General features: G+C 39.0%; 1 protein-coding gene across 4 annotated transcripts in view; it reads left to right on the top strand.

Moving 5' to 3' along the window:
- The window catches only part of UTRN (utrophin), a 603,028-nt gene that overhangs the window by 524,856 nt on the left and 64,697 nt on the right, over nucleotides 1–13,475 (top strand). For all 4 annotated transcript variants that reach the window (XM_075862837.1, XM_075862834.1, XM_075862835.1 and 1 more), the window contains 2 exons: nucleotides 7,659–7,816; nucleotides 12,246–12,412. In XM_075862837.1, coding sequence (XP_075718952.1) covers nucleotides 7,659–7,816; nucleotides 12,246–12,412 — 325 coding nt within the window. The remainder of the gene's footprint in view (nucleotides 1–7,658; nucleotides 7,817–12,245; nucleotides 12,413–13,475) is intronic.

The raw sequence follows: 13,475 nt of genomic DNA, 5'->3' as shown, positions 1-13,475 counted from the left end.
TTTTCAGACATAATTCGGGTATTTTGCGCCTCGAATTACACCTGAAAAAACGCCCCTAATACACCTACAAACATCTGCCCATTGCTTTATTTTACGCGTCGCTGTCAAAATACAGCGTGTAAAATGACGGCTCGTCAAAAGACGTGCAGGACACTTCTTGGGACGTTTTTGGAGGCGTTTTTCATTGACTCCATTAAAAAACAGCTCCAAAAATGGCCGTGAAAAACGCGAGTTGTTAAAAAAAAGTCTGAAAATCAGGAGCTGTTTTCGCCTGAAAACAGCTCCATATTTTCAGATGTTTTTGCTTACTGCGTGTGAACATACCCTGACACACTGTAATATAGTCCAGGGTTTCTCATTTTGTTTATCATGTACTCCTGGGTTAACAAAGTGGCAACTTTGATCTACATTGAAACAATATGTCAAATCTTTGTAATATATGATAACTTTTACCTTTTTTTTTATGTTTTTACTTTTTCGTTTGTTTTTACTTTCTGCCACATAGAACAAATGAATACATATTGCTAGACTTCCGGTATTTGTGAACATAAAACTTTAATTTGCCTTCCACTTTTTCACATCCAGTATCTGAAATGTAATTTTATACATTTTTGTAGCCATATATATCTTCAAAGTTCCCTATTGTCGGATAAACAAAGTGTGTATAGTTCTTTAAATTGAAACTTCAAAGTGATTAATGTGCCGAAAGGAGGCAATGCATTTGTTATTTCCATACCCCTGATTCATAGAATCTCTTCTATAGATGAGGGAACACCAGTATCTCTCTCATATGTATACAAAGAGCCAAGTTTGTATGAATGAGACGTTTGTAAGCAAAGAATACTCTGTTCCTGCAGCATATTTTTTTTTATACATAAATATATCACTCAGCTTGTTAAGATGGGTAAGATAAAGGAAACCTGGTTTGCTGGGGCTTTTGTAATGTGTGTTCTGGGACTGGATTTCTGTGGAATGGCAGGTAGGATTGGTAGTGGGACCTGTCATTCCCTTCCTCACTTCAGTATGGGCGTTACTCGTAACCCAGTTAGTTGAGGTGAGGCTACTGGCCACGCTACTTAGTCATAAAAGCTCTTCAGTTAGTTTACAGATGGTCAGAGCCTGGGAATCCACACAAGGATAGTGTGGAAAGCCTAATCCAAGGAACACTGGTACATATGACATGGGTTTAGACCAAGTACCAAAAAGGAATACCAAAAAAATTAGGCTTACACATACAGTCTATTTGGTAAATACCAGGAACATAGCTATAGTGGGTGTCAAGGTAGCAGTTGCCACATAAGAAGATATCAGTTTTATAAATGGCACATGGTAGGTGGGGGCCCTGCTAGAGGATTTTTACTGGGGCCCAGGAGGCTTAGGTTACGCTGCTGGTAAATACAGCCCTGAAGTCGGGTCTGTAATTCAGTTCTTATTCTGCAGCAATATAAATTCAGCACAACACTACCTACTAGGGTATTGAATAATTCTAGCCGAGGTTGTTTTAAGAAAAGTGCACATAAAAACCATTTGCATTGCGTTAAGTTAATACATTTCTTTTAGATTTTCTGTAATCTTAAAATGAAAATGCTACCATCCATATAGCTGGGAAATTGCTGCCTGACTTGTGCCCTATAGCTGAAAGTTGAATGGAAGACTGCACATCTGACCTACTATTTTTATGTATAAAGAGGAAGGAGAACGCGCAAAAGACAAGAACAGAAATCATGCTTGTGTAGCCGCTGCTGCTTTTCATTATTGATCTCTCGAAGGACCCTGCAACACAGCAGATGCTAATGGACAAGAGACTGTTTCTCAAAGGAGATATCCTTTCTAGTAAACAAACTTTTCTAGATAGAGATTCAAGAGCGTACATAGTCCAAGATTCTGTAATGATTTATTCCATAATATATTTTCATGATAAAAAAATTCTGTTACAGAACTCCAAATCCCATGATTCCTTGCACACAACCATAGTTACATTATAAAATCTTACCTGCCTGTAGAACTCATTGTACTCAACAATAATCACAAGCGCCTCCTCGTGGTGGCTGCATGCAACCAGAATTTTATCGTTGGACTCTATGCCTATTTGAATGGAAGCAGGGGACTTTGTAGAACATAAAATGGAGCTTTGACCTCAATATATAAGATATATTATGAAATGAATTATATTGTTTTAGATAAAACAATAGGTATACATTATTTATGTAGCTAGTAGTCCCATAGTGTTGCAGCTGATATAATCAGGAAATAGTGTCCATTTAGGCCTCATTCACACAACACGAGTGTCGGCCGGGAAAATCAGCCGTTTTTGGCTGATTTTCCCGGCCGGTTTGCATCCAGTTTGCATCCGGTCCGATTCCGTTCCGCGCCGTGTTGCCGTTTTTACCGGCCGATTTGGACCCGATTTGCATCCGTTTTTTAATCGGATGAATTTCATTTGTCAATAGTTTTTTGGAGTCAACCCACTATAAACACACCCAGTAAGGTCACATGATTGCCAGTCAACCTTTTTCACTTGCTTACAGAGTATAGAGAGCTTTGTCTGATCCCTCAGCTGCATTTCATTGGATAGGATTCAATAGGATATAAATTAAGTTTATAGTGGAATGAACACATATTCCATAGCAACAGATGCCTCATTAAACTACACATAGATACTGTTTATTCCAGGTCTATCAAGCACAGGAATTTCCAAAAACGTCTGTTTATATAGAGTTTGTGTTTATTTCCTCCTCACCTCCATCTGTTCATGCCATGTCTACCAAGCATAAAAAAAATCATTATGCCCTTTTTTATATTATCTTCACATTACTAATAATGTTCATTCATTTACTTCATTAGTTTTCAACATTCTTTTGTATGTCCCCCTGGACAGAGCGCTTGATGTCTCTGTCCATATCTGGATAGGGACATCAGGGGCAACTCCTGAAGTGGAATCTCCATGTGGCCGGTGATTCCACTTCAGGAGTTTCCCCTGATGTCACTGTCCATATATGGACAGAGACATCAAGCGCTCTGTCCAGGAGCGGAATCCCCGAACACACAGGGATTCCGCTCCTTCAGGGAGCTAAAGTAGGGCTAGCACATAGAGCAGGGACCTCGCTACAGCAGTAGCAGCCGCTGCAGCTGCTAGCGGCGCCATCGGCCATGGTAGATGTCGCCGCTATGGCTGCTATAGCTGTAGAGACGCCTGAAGAAGCGCCAGGGCGGAAAGGAGGCTGATTCGCCGGGCCAGGGAGATTTGGGAAGGGAGCCATCACAGCGCCCCCTTCCACCTGCTGTACACCCCAGCCCTGCCATACAGTACCCCTGCACATAATAGAGCAGGGACCTCGCTACAGCAGTACCCCCAAAGTGTTACCTCCAGCATACAGCACTTCTTCTGAATGGGATACACTCCTCCTCCTCACATGCACTCTGCGCTGTGAGGAGGAGGAGAGAGTGCGCGAGCGACGGTAGACCCGGCCATCACTCGGGACACATTCCGGTGATGGCCGTGTATTACCCGGCCCCATAGACTTCTACGGGAGCCGGGTACCCGGCCGAAAATAGGGCATGTCCCATTTTTTGACGGCCGGTTTTCCCGGCACGTCAAAAAATCGGTCGTGTGAATGGCCCCATTAGGGGTCTATTGTTCCTAATGCAGCCGGGTGACGGCCGATTTATAAACGGCCGTCACCCGGCCGGGAAACCCTGTCGTGTGAATTCCGCCTTAGTCAATGAACAGTTCTGTGTTGTGTGGGCAGTGACATCAATTCTGAGTACTGTGTTGAATGTTTTTGGAATGTTTACAGAGTGTTGCAAGTGCTTCGTCTTGTGAATCCATAAAGGCCCCAACTCATCTACTCCATGGATGTACGGGAGCAGCAATAAAAGCATTCATTATTTATATTCTATTTGAGATATTACTTTGCTGGGTAAGCCGTTAAGTTCTATGCAGTTAGTTGGCAAAATCATATATGCTCATAGAGCCAAAAGCAAAATCTGCCCTATGAGCTTCATACAGCCGCATAGCTAGGAGCTTATAAAGGTGGTTAACGTTTACATAAGTTGTTTAATAAAAAGATTTGTAATCATTTCACATGTAGCAAGTAGAGTAGAATTTGTCATTTATTTCTTGGGGCTTATTTCTTTGTGGATAATTGTAATCCTTTGCGTTAAGATTCAAACGGCTTATCTGCAGTCCTACGTAAAACTATAGATAACACATTGTGCTACTTGTCCAATGATGTGTCCACATCTGACAATCTCAGTTGTGCTATGTATGTTATTAGTGACATTACGATAAAGGAGGAATCACAAACTTCAAAGCATTTTGACACAAATTTTGAGAACAGAACAGTGTTAGAGTATGGCTTACTATCTAGGACAGCTTGTTTATGCATGGCGAGGAAAATGTCAGCGTGTGCCAAAAAAAATCGAAAGAAGTCAGAACATTAGCATATTCCTCCTCATTATGTACTGCTCCTCCAACTGTTCTAGAACAACAATACTGACGCTGCTAAACAACGCCATACTGACATGAATATAATATAGAATACACTGAAATAATACTTTTATGGATACAGAATATACTGCAGACACAATAGTGTGCTGATAAGACTACAGTGTAAAGCAACAAAAGGGCTCTAGGTCTTCCCCGGGTAATTATAGACCACTAAGCTTAACATCCATCGTGGGGAAAATGTTTGAGGGACTATATACAGGATTATGTGGCAAAAAATATTTATTGTAAGTGACAGCCAGCACGGTTTTACTAAGGACAGAAGTTGTCAAACTAACCTGATCTGTTTTTATGAAGAGGTGAGCAGAAGCCTAGACAGAGGGGCCGCTGTGGATGTAGTGTTTTTGGACTTTGCAAAGGCATTTGACACTGTCCCTCATAGACGTCTAACGGGTTTAGAAAGTACAGTTTGTAATTGGATTGAGAATTGGCTCTAGGACCGTATCCAGAGAGTTGTGGTCAATGATTCCTACTCTGAATGGTCCCCGGTTATAAGTGGTGTACCCCAGGGTTCAGTGCTAGGACCACTATTATTAAACTTATTTATTAATGATATAGAGGATGTGATTAATAGCACTATTTCTATTTTTGGAGATGACACCAAGCTATGTAATTTAGTTCAGACTATTGAAGATGTTCGTGAATTGCAAGCTGATTTGAACACACTAAGGCTATGTTCACACGGGGTATTTTGCCGAGTTTTTTGACGCGGAAACCGCGTCGCAAAACTCGGCAAGAACGGCCCGAGAATGCCTCCCATTGATTTCAATGGGAGGCGTCAGCGTCTTTTTCCCGCGAGCAGTAAAACTGCCTCGCGGGAAAAAGAAGCGACATGCCCTATCTTCGGGCGCTTCCGCCTCTGACCTCCCATTGACTTCAATGGGAGGCAGGAGAAAGTGTATTTCTCGCTGTTTTATGCCCGCGGCGCTCAATGGCCGCGGGCGAAAAACGGCGCGATAATCGCCGCGAAAATCGGCGTGCAGGGAGAGGAATATCTGCCTCAAAGTTCCAAACGGAATTTTGAGGCAGATATTCCTCCCCCAAAATACTCTGTGTGAACATAGCCTTAGTGTTTGGGCGTCCACTCGGCAAATTCAATTTAATATAGATAAATGTAAAGTTATGCATCAGGGTACCAACAATCTGCATGCATCATATGTCCTAGGGGGAGCTACACTGGGAGAGTCACTTGTTGAGAAGGATCTGGGTGTACTTGTAAATCATAAACTAAATAACAGCATACAGTGTCAATCAGCGTCTTCAAAGGCCAGCAAGATATTGTCGTGTATTAACAGAGGCATGGACTCGCGGGACAGGGATGTAATATTGCCACTTTACAAAGCATTAGTGAGGCCTCATCTAGAATATGCAGTTCAATTCTGGGCTCCAATTCATAGAAAGGATGCCCTGGAATTGGAAAAAGTACAAAGAAGAGCAACAAAGCTAATAAGGGGCATGGAGAATCTAAGTTATGAGGAAAGATTAAAAGAATTAAACCTATTTAGCCTTGAAAAGAGACGACTAAGAGGGGGGGGCATGATTAACTTATATAAGTATATGAATGGTCCATACAAGAAATATAGTGAAAATCTGTTCCATGTAAAATCCCCTCAAAAGACAAGGGGAACTCCCTCCGTCTGGAGAAAAAAAGGTTCAATCTCCAGAGGCGACAAGCCTTCTTTACTGTGAGAACTGTGAATCTGTGGAACAGCCTATTGCAGGAGCCCTTTTTAAAGTAGAGGGCTTTAAAAAGGCTTAGATAATTTCCTAGAACGAAAAAATATTTCAGCTCCTATGTCAATGTGTAGAATTCTCATTTGAATGTTGATCCTGTCGGATCGCCACTTGGGATCAGGAGGGAATTTTTCCTTTTTTAGGGAAGATTGGTCAATGCCTTATGGCTAATTTTTATATATATTTATTCCTATATATATGTATATATATATATATATATATATATGTAAACACGGAAAAAAAGCAGAGCACCATTCAGTTAGCGCAGGGTGCAAAGTTCCTGTTCGGACATACGACCAATGTCCCAAATTACACAGCAGAGTCCAAAATACAAGACAGCACTCCAAATTCAGTGAAAAGATAGGATCACTTGAATCACCACTCGCGACGTTTCAGCCCTACTCCATGGGGCCTTTCTCAAGCAAGGCCCCATGGAGTAGGGCTGAAACGTTGCAAGTGGTAATTAAAGTGATCCTAATTTTTCACTTAATTTGGAGTGCTGTCTTGTATTTTGGATCCTGCTATATATATATATATATATATATATATATATATATATATATATATATATATATATATATATATATAATATTTATTTGTTTTTTAACCCCTCAATGACCAGCCTATTTTAAACCTTAATGACAAATCTATTTTTTACGTTTTTCCATCGTCGCATTCCAAGAGCTCTAACTTTTTTTTTTTTGCGTCAACATAGCTGTATAAGGTCTTGTTTTTTGCGGAACAAGTTATATTTTTTAATACCACAATTTTGTGGTACATATATTTTATTGATTAACTTTTATTAACTTTTTTTGGGGGGAATAGAAAAACAAACTGAAATTTTGCCACTCTTTTTTGCGTGCTAAATCAACGCCGATTACCGTGTGGTATAAATAACACAATAGCTTTATTCAGCGAGTTGTTATGGTTGCAATAATACCAAATTTGTATCGATTTTTTATGTTTTACCACTTTTACACAGTAAAAACCCTTTTTTTTTTTTTAAAAACTATTTGATTTTGTGTCTCCATATTTGAAGAGCCATAACATTTTATTTTTTCACCGATGCAGCTTTATGAGGGCTTTTGTTTTGCGGGCTGACTTGTAGTTTGTATTGGTACCATTTTGGAGCAGATGCGACTTTTTGATCACTTTTTATCACATTATTTTTTATGGCAGGATTCACAGAAAACAGACATTTCTGCATTGTTTTTTATTTTATTTTTTATGGCGTTCATCGTGTGGGTTAAATAATGCGATAACTTTATAGTTAGGGTCTTAACGGACGCGGCAATAGCAAATATGTGTAACTTTTTTACTTTAATGTTGATTTGTCATGGCTGTTCCATCAAATGTTCTTATTTTGTTGAGAATTAAATTAAACTGATGAAATTTTCACTAACTTTTTGTTACATAGATCTTTTCAAGGAAGTTTCTGGAGCAGCTGATACATGTGACCAGAAGCAACTTGGATTACTGCTTCATGATGCTATTCAAATCCCTCGCCAGCTTGGGGAAGTAGCAGCTTTTGGTGGTAGTAACATTGAGCCAAGCGTCCGCAGTTGCTTTCAGCACGTAAGTTTGAATACTATAGTGTAACAATTATTTCTGCAGTGTACAATTTTTCCTATTCTTTTTACCATGTGAGGACCCCTGAAAATGTTTACCCTCCCAGGAAACCCCTAATTCTACCTCAAACAAGCATGATATCTGAGTGGGGAAATCACATCATGGATCTTCGAAAATATTGAATTTAGTTGGCCATATTTGTATAAAAGGGACTCTTAACATGGGTAACATGGGTGCCTTATGAATTAAATGTACAAATAATAATAAACCGCCAAGAATATTTTACACCAATATTTTTTATTAAATTGTGGTAAAGATCTAAATTTGGTGCATTTTTTGAGTTATCTTAGCCACACCTCTTTTGTAACAGATTAAAGTTCTGGTATGTTTTGCATAGTAAATGTTCCCCAATTATTTAATATTTACAAACATTTTTTTTTAATATGAGTCAAGGCTTCTATGGAAATATTGAGTAATGACCAATTAAGTAAATATTCATTGTTCGGTTGTCATAAATAATGTGTATTAAAACATGATGTAGTACGGTAATTCGGGAGACTTAGTAGCACACATTAATGGTGTCATGCTGTGATCCTTGTTAGTAAAAACAGTTTTTATTGAATAAAAGTCATAAAACATAGAAAAATATATTAATATTAGGTATTGCCTTAATCTTTGCAACCTGTACAATAAATTGAAAACATAATTTAGGTTGTTTGGTGTATGATGCAAAAGAAAAAAAAAACAATGAAACAATGATAGAATTTAACTTTTTGCGTTTGCAGTTTTTACATACCAAAAATTTACGTTGCACAGCAATGTCTGCAGAAATAATAATAAAAGGGTTATGGCTCTGGAATTGCAGTGAGGAAAAAGACTGAAAAATACACTGTGTCCTGAACGGCAAAATTATCCACGTACCTAAAGGGATAAAGGGTAAGGCTGGATTCACACGAGCATGTTCGGTCCGTGAAAGACGGAATGTATTTCGGCCGCAAGTCCCGGACCGAACACACTGCAGGGAGCCGGGCTCCTAGCATCATAGTTATGTACGACGCTAGGAGTCCCTGCCTCTCCGTGGAACTACTGTCCCGTACTGAAAACATGATTATAGTACGAGACAGCTGTCCGGCAGCGAGGCAGGGACTCCTAGCGTCGTACATTACTATGATGCTAGAAGCCCAGCTCCCTGCATTGTGTTCGGTCCAGGACTTGCAGCCGAAATACGTTCCGTTCTTTACGGACCGAAGATGCTCGTGTGAATCCAGCTTAAATGTGTTTTAAAAATAAACTTCTGATGTCAGAAGTTTTTATTGACGGGGATAAGGTGCTGAGATCCCTACATATTGCAAGAACCATGGGGTATAGGCGCTCTACGGAGGTCTGCGCCCATTCAGCTCTCGTTGGCATTCACTGTGAGAAAGTTTATCACTGTTGTCAGTGGTAGTTTCTTCATGAAGAGGTCTAATATATGTAGAAAAGACTGCATGCCAACCACATGTCATGGCATGGAAATCATAAACATTATTTATTATCCTTACATAAAAATTGCGGAAGTGTAAGAGATTGCATGTGCATGCTTGAACATTGTTCTAGGATCCATGACCGTGCGGTTACACAGTTTGTGCGCAGCTCCACACGTATATAAGTATTGGATATCAATGTTATGACAGGAAACTATCAGCAAACACAAGTTGTAAAATGGAAAAGAGTCTGGAAGGCCATTATAATCTAATGTGATCCCTTTCTCGCTCCACTACTTTTACTATAAATAATGCATGCAAGGCGTTCAGTTCCCATTGTTGATTTTCCTTGTCGGTTGCGTGCACAGAATGAAAACTGAATTCTAATTGTAGAAAGCTAAAATGGAGCTGTATGCATAAAATAATGATTGTCCAGAGTGACAGTTTTATAATAATAGCAGCTTGATCTGAATTATATATTTACAGTAAAAATGCAATACAACATTTATATACAGTCATTTACTTTTGCTAAAGTAAGTGCACCTAGATTTCTGCCTACATCATTACACAACATGTCTGCCTAAAATAAAATAAAAATTTACCTCAACTTTTGTTTTCATGGGAAGTTGTTAAAAATTATTCATATTTCTTTCTTCAAGTTACACTTCTGATTCGAGTGCTAAAGTTATGCAGTGATATGAGAAAGAGGCGGCGTACTGTTGCACAACTAGGGACATGTTTTTTTCCCCACTCATAGGTATGGGCGAGGTAGAGTCAAAGGTGGATTTTGTATTTGAAGTTTTATATCAATTGTAACTTGATTTGGCATAAATTTAAAAAAATTGGGATATTTGCCATTCGAGAGTATTAGCAGAGGGCCCCTATAAATAATAATGCCAGCAAAGTGCCCCACATAAACAATAGCATCGCACAGTGCCCCACATAACCAATAGTGCTGGCAAGGTGCCCCACATAAACAATAGTGCCAGCAAGAAAAGTCCCCCACATAAACAATAGCGCCAGCAAGTGCCTCATATTAATAATAGTTCCAGCAAAGTGCCCCGCATAAACACTAGTGCCAGAAAAGTTCCCCACACAGATAATAGTGCCAACAAGTGCCCCACATAAACAATAGTGCTAGCAAAGTGCCCCACATAAACAATAGTGCTATCAAAGTGCCCCACATAAGCAATAGTGCCAACAAGCAAAGTTTCCAGTATGAATAATAGTGCCAGCAAGTGCCCCACATAAACAATAGTGCTAGCAAAGTGCCCCACAAAAACAATAGTGCCAGCAAAGTGTTTCCCTTCACACAGCCATTGAATTAAATATATACAATTCTGGCTGCCTGCAGCCATCACAAGGTGAACACACTGCATATATATTTATACGGCTCCCTTTGAAGTAAATTAGGGCCTTATAAATAACTATGTTGCACTCTAACCCTAGTCTGGGATAATCTCGGAAAGAGCAAGCTAGATAGATTAGATAGATTAGATAGATAGATAGATAGATAGATAGATAGATAGATAGATAGATAGATAGATAGATAGATAGATAGATAGATAGATAGATAGATAGAATAATAATATAATATAGGCAAAAGCAGTGCAATGCACGGTCAAAATATTCTAACAGGTGGAAAGCCTTTTATAGTTAACTCTCATAGTCTAATGTACCATTTTTGCAATCTTTTTAATATTAAGGCAAAATATTGGATCTGAATTGCTAATCTGTATGCCACTGTTAGTTATTATGGGATGCCAGTTTAGAAAGAAACTTTAGGCTATTTGAGTATTTTACAAGAAATGCACAAGCGACCTGCACCTTCATCACGTTTGGCAGAAGATCGAGTTTAGCTGATGTTTAATTCATGCTCTTGCGTTTAATTTTGTTACATTAGTTTGTAATTTGTTTGTTTTATAGCTATGGCTCTTTAGCATTCTGGGTTGGCATTTCAAAGCACTCTGCCCACGGATAAGCATTAGTGTAAATAAGTAGCACACTTCTCTATCTGAAAGGAGTCACAACAGTGCATATACTGTAGAAGTATGGGACCTTATTGGCTAGACCTATTGCCAGTAAGATATTAATTTGCTAATCTATTAAATGTATTTTGTGGTTCTTTTTAAAGCATATGTTAAGCTTTGTGCATTTTTCAGTTTATATATAGATCTAATCTACATAAAAAGTGAAGTGATGTTGTTAATACATTATTCTTTGTATCTCATGGTGATCCTGTATTGTAGTCCAGAGCTCCATTCACAATTCTGCTGATCTAGAATACACTGGAACAGTTGACAGTGGCTTTAGATGAGCTAAACTACAGACTATAAGTGCATATATACAATAGTTTATACTTACATTGTATGTCACTTAATCAATTTAAAGGGGTATTGTAATACAATAATTTGATAACTTGTCAGTCATAAATGTCCTAAGGGCAACTCATTGGGTCTGAGATCAGGTTCACATAGGATCAGCTTCACCTCACTATCAAAGTAAAGGATATCAAAAAGTGCCTCTTCCCATAGTATTGGCAGCCAGTGCCACAAATGTATGGTCATCTCTCAATTAAAATTAGCATCAGGACCTGTTCATTCTGGACATTGGAATAGGTCCCACCTCCTAGACCCCCAATGATATGACTTTTTTGACATATTTCTGTTTGCCATGTTGCATGTTCTAAAAAATCATCTACATCCTCATAAGTATATGTAAAATGGTTAAATCTGTCCTTCTACAAGTACTGCACTAATGTTGATGTTCATTGGCTTTATAAAGGAGATCTCTGGAGAGCACAGCATTTACCATAGTTCTTGTAGTAGGGTGGGGTTGAGTACTAAGCTTCTCCTCCATTAAATAACAAACAATTAAAGCAATTAGTATTTTTGATGAACCAAATAATAGCAGCACATTTGCATTGTTTTTGGTCTTCAGTAATTTATCCTGATTTCCTCATATGTTTGCAGGCACAAAATAAGCCAGAAATCAATGTGAAGCAGTTTATTGGGTGGATGCGTTTGGAGCCTCAGTCCATGGTGTGGATGCCTGTTTTGCACAGAGTGGCAGCTTCGGAAACTGCTAAGCATCAAGCCAAGTGTAATATCTGTAAAGAATGTCCAATTGTTGGGTTCAGGTACGTCTATAAGACTAAATAAACTAACATCATGGTAAATAGTTTGTCATATTTTCATGGCTTAACACTCCAGGCAAAACTGATACACTGTGTTATGACTAGTGTGGGACGGTGCATCATTCAGAGATACTCTCTTGGGTTTTCTCTGAATTCTGGTGTCATGCCCCACCCCCTTTGGCTTTGTATTAGACATAACACAGTGCATCAGTTTTGCCTGTAACGTTCCTTTAAATGGGAAAAGTATTTACTATATATATATATATACATATATATATATATATATATATATATATATATATATATATATATATATACACAGTGAAGGAAATAAGTATTTGATCCCTTGCTGATTTTGTAAGTTTGCCCACTGTCAAAGACATGAACAGTCTAGAATTTTTAGGCTAGGTTAATTTTACCAGTGAGAAATAGATTATATAAAAAAAAAAAAGAAAATCACATTGTCAACATTATATATATTTATTTGCATTGTGCACAGAGAAATAAGTATTTGATCCCTTTGGCAAACAAGACTTAATGCTTGGTGGCAAAACCCTTGTTGGCAAGCACAGCAGTCAGATGTTTTTTGTAGTTGATGATGAGGTTTGCACACATGTTAGATGGAATTATGGCCCACTCCTCTTTGCAGATCATCTGTAAATCATTATGATTTCGAGGCTGTCGCTTGGCAACTCGGATCTTCAGCTCCCTCCATAAGTTTTTGATGGGATTAAGGTCTGGAGACTGGCTAGGCCACTCCATGACCTTAATGTGCTTCTTTTTGAGCCACTCCTTTGTTGCCTTGGCTGTATGTTTCGGGTCATTGTCGTGCTGGAAGACCCAGCCACGAGCCATTTTTAATGTCCTGGTGGAGGGAAGGAGGTTGTCACTCAGGATTTGACGGTACATGGCTCCATCCATTCTCCCATTGATGCGGTGAAGTAGTCCTGTGCCCTTAGCAGAGAAACACCCCCAAAGCATAATGTTTCCACCTCCATGCTTGACAGTGGGGATGGTGTTCTTTGGGTCATAGGCAGCATTTCTCTTCCTCCAAACACGGCGAGTT

The sequence above is a fragment of the Rhinoderma darwinii genome, chromosome 4 (genome assembly GCF_050947455.1).
Source record: "Rhinoderma darwinii isolate aRhiDar2 chromosome 4, aRhiDar2.hap1, whole genome shotgun sequence".
NCBI classification, from domain to species: Eukaryota; Metazoa; Chordata; class Amphibia; order Anura; family Rhinodermatidae; genus Rhinoderma; species Rhinoderma darwinii.
The sequence above is the reverse complement of the archived record's forward strand: the minus strand, read 5'-3'. Positions and strand labels throughout refer to the sequence as shown.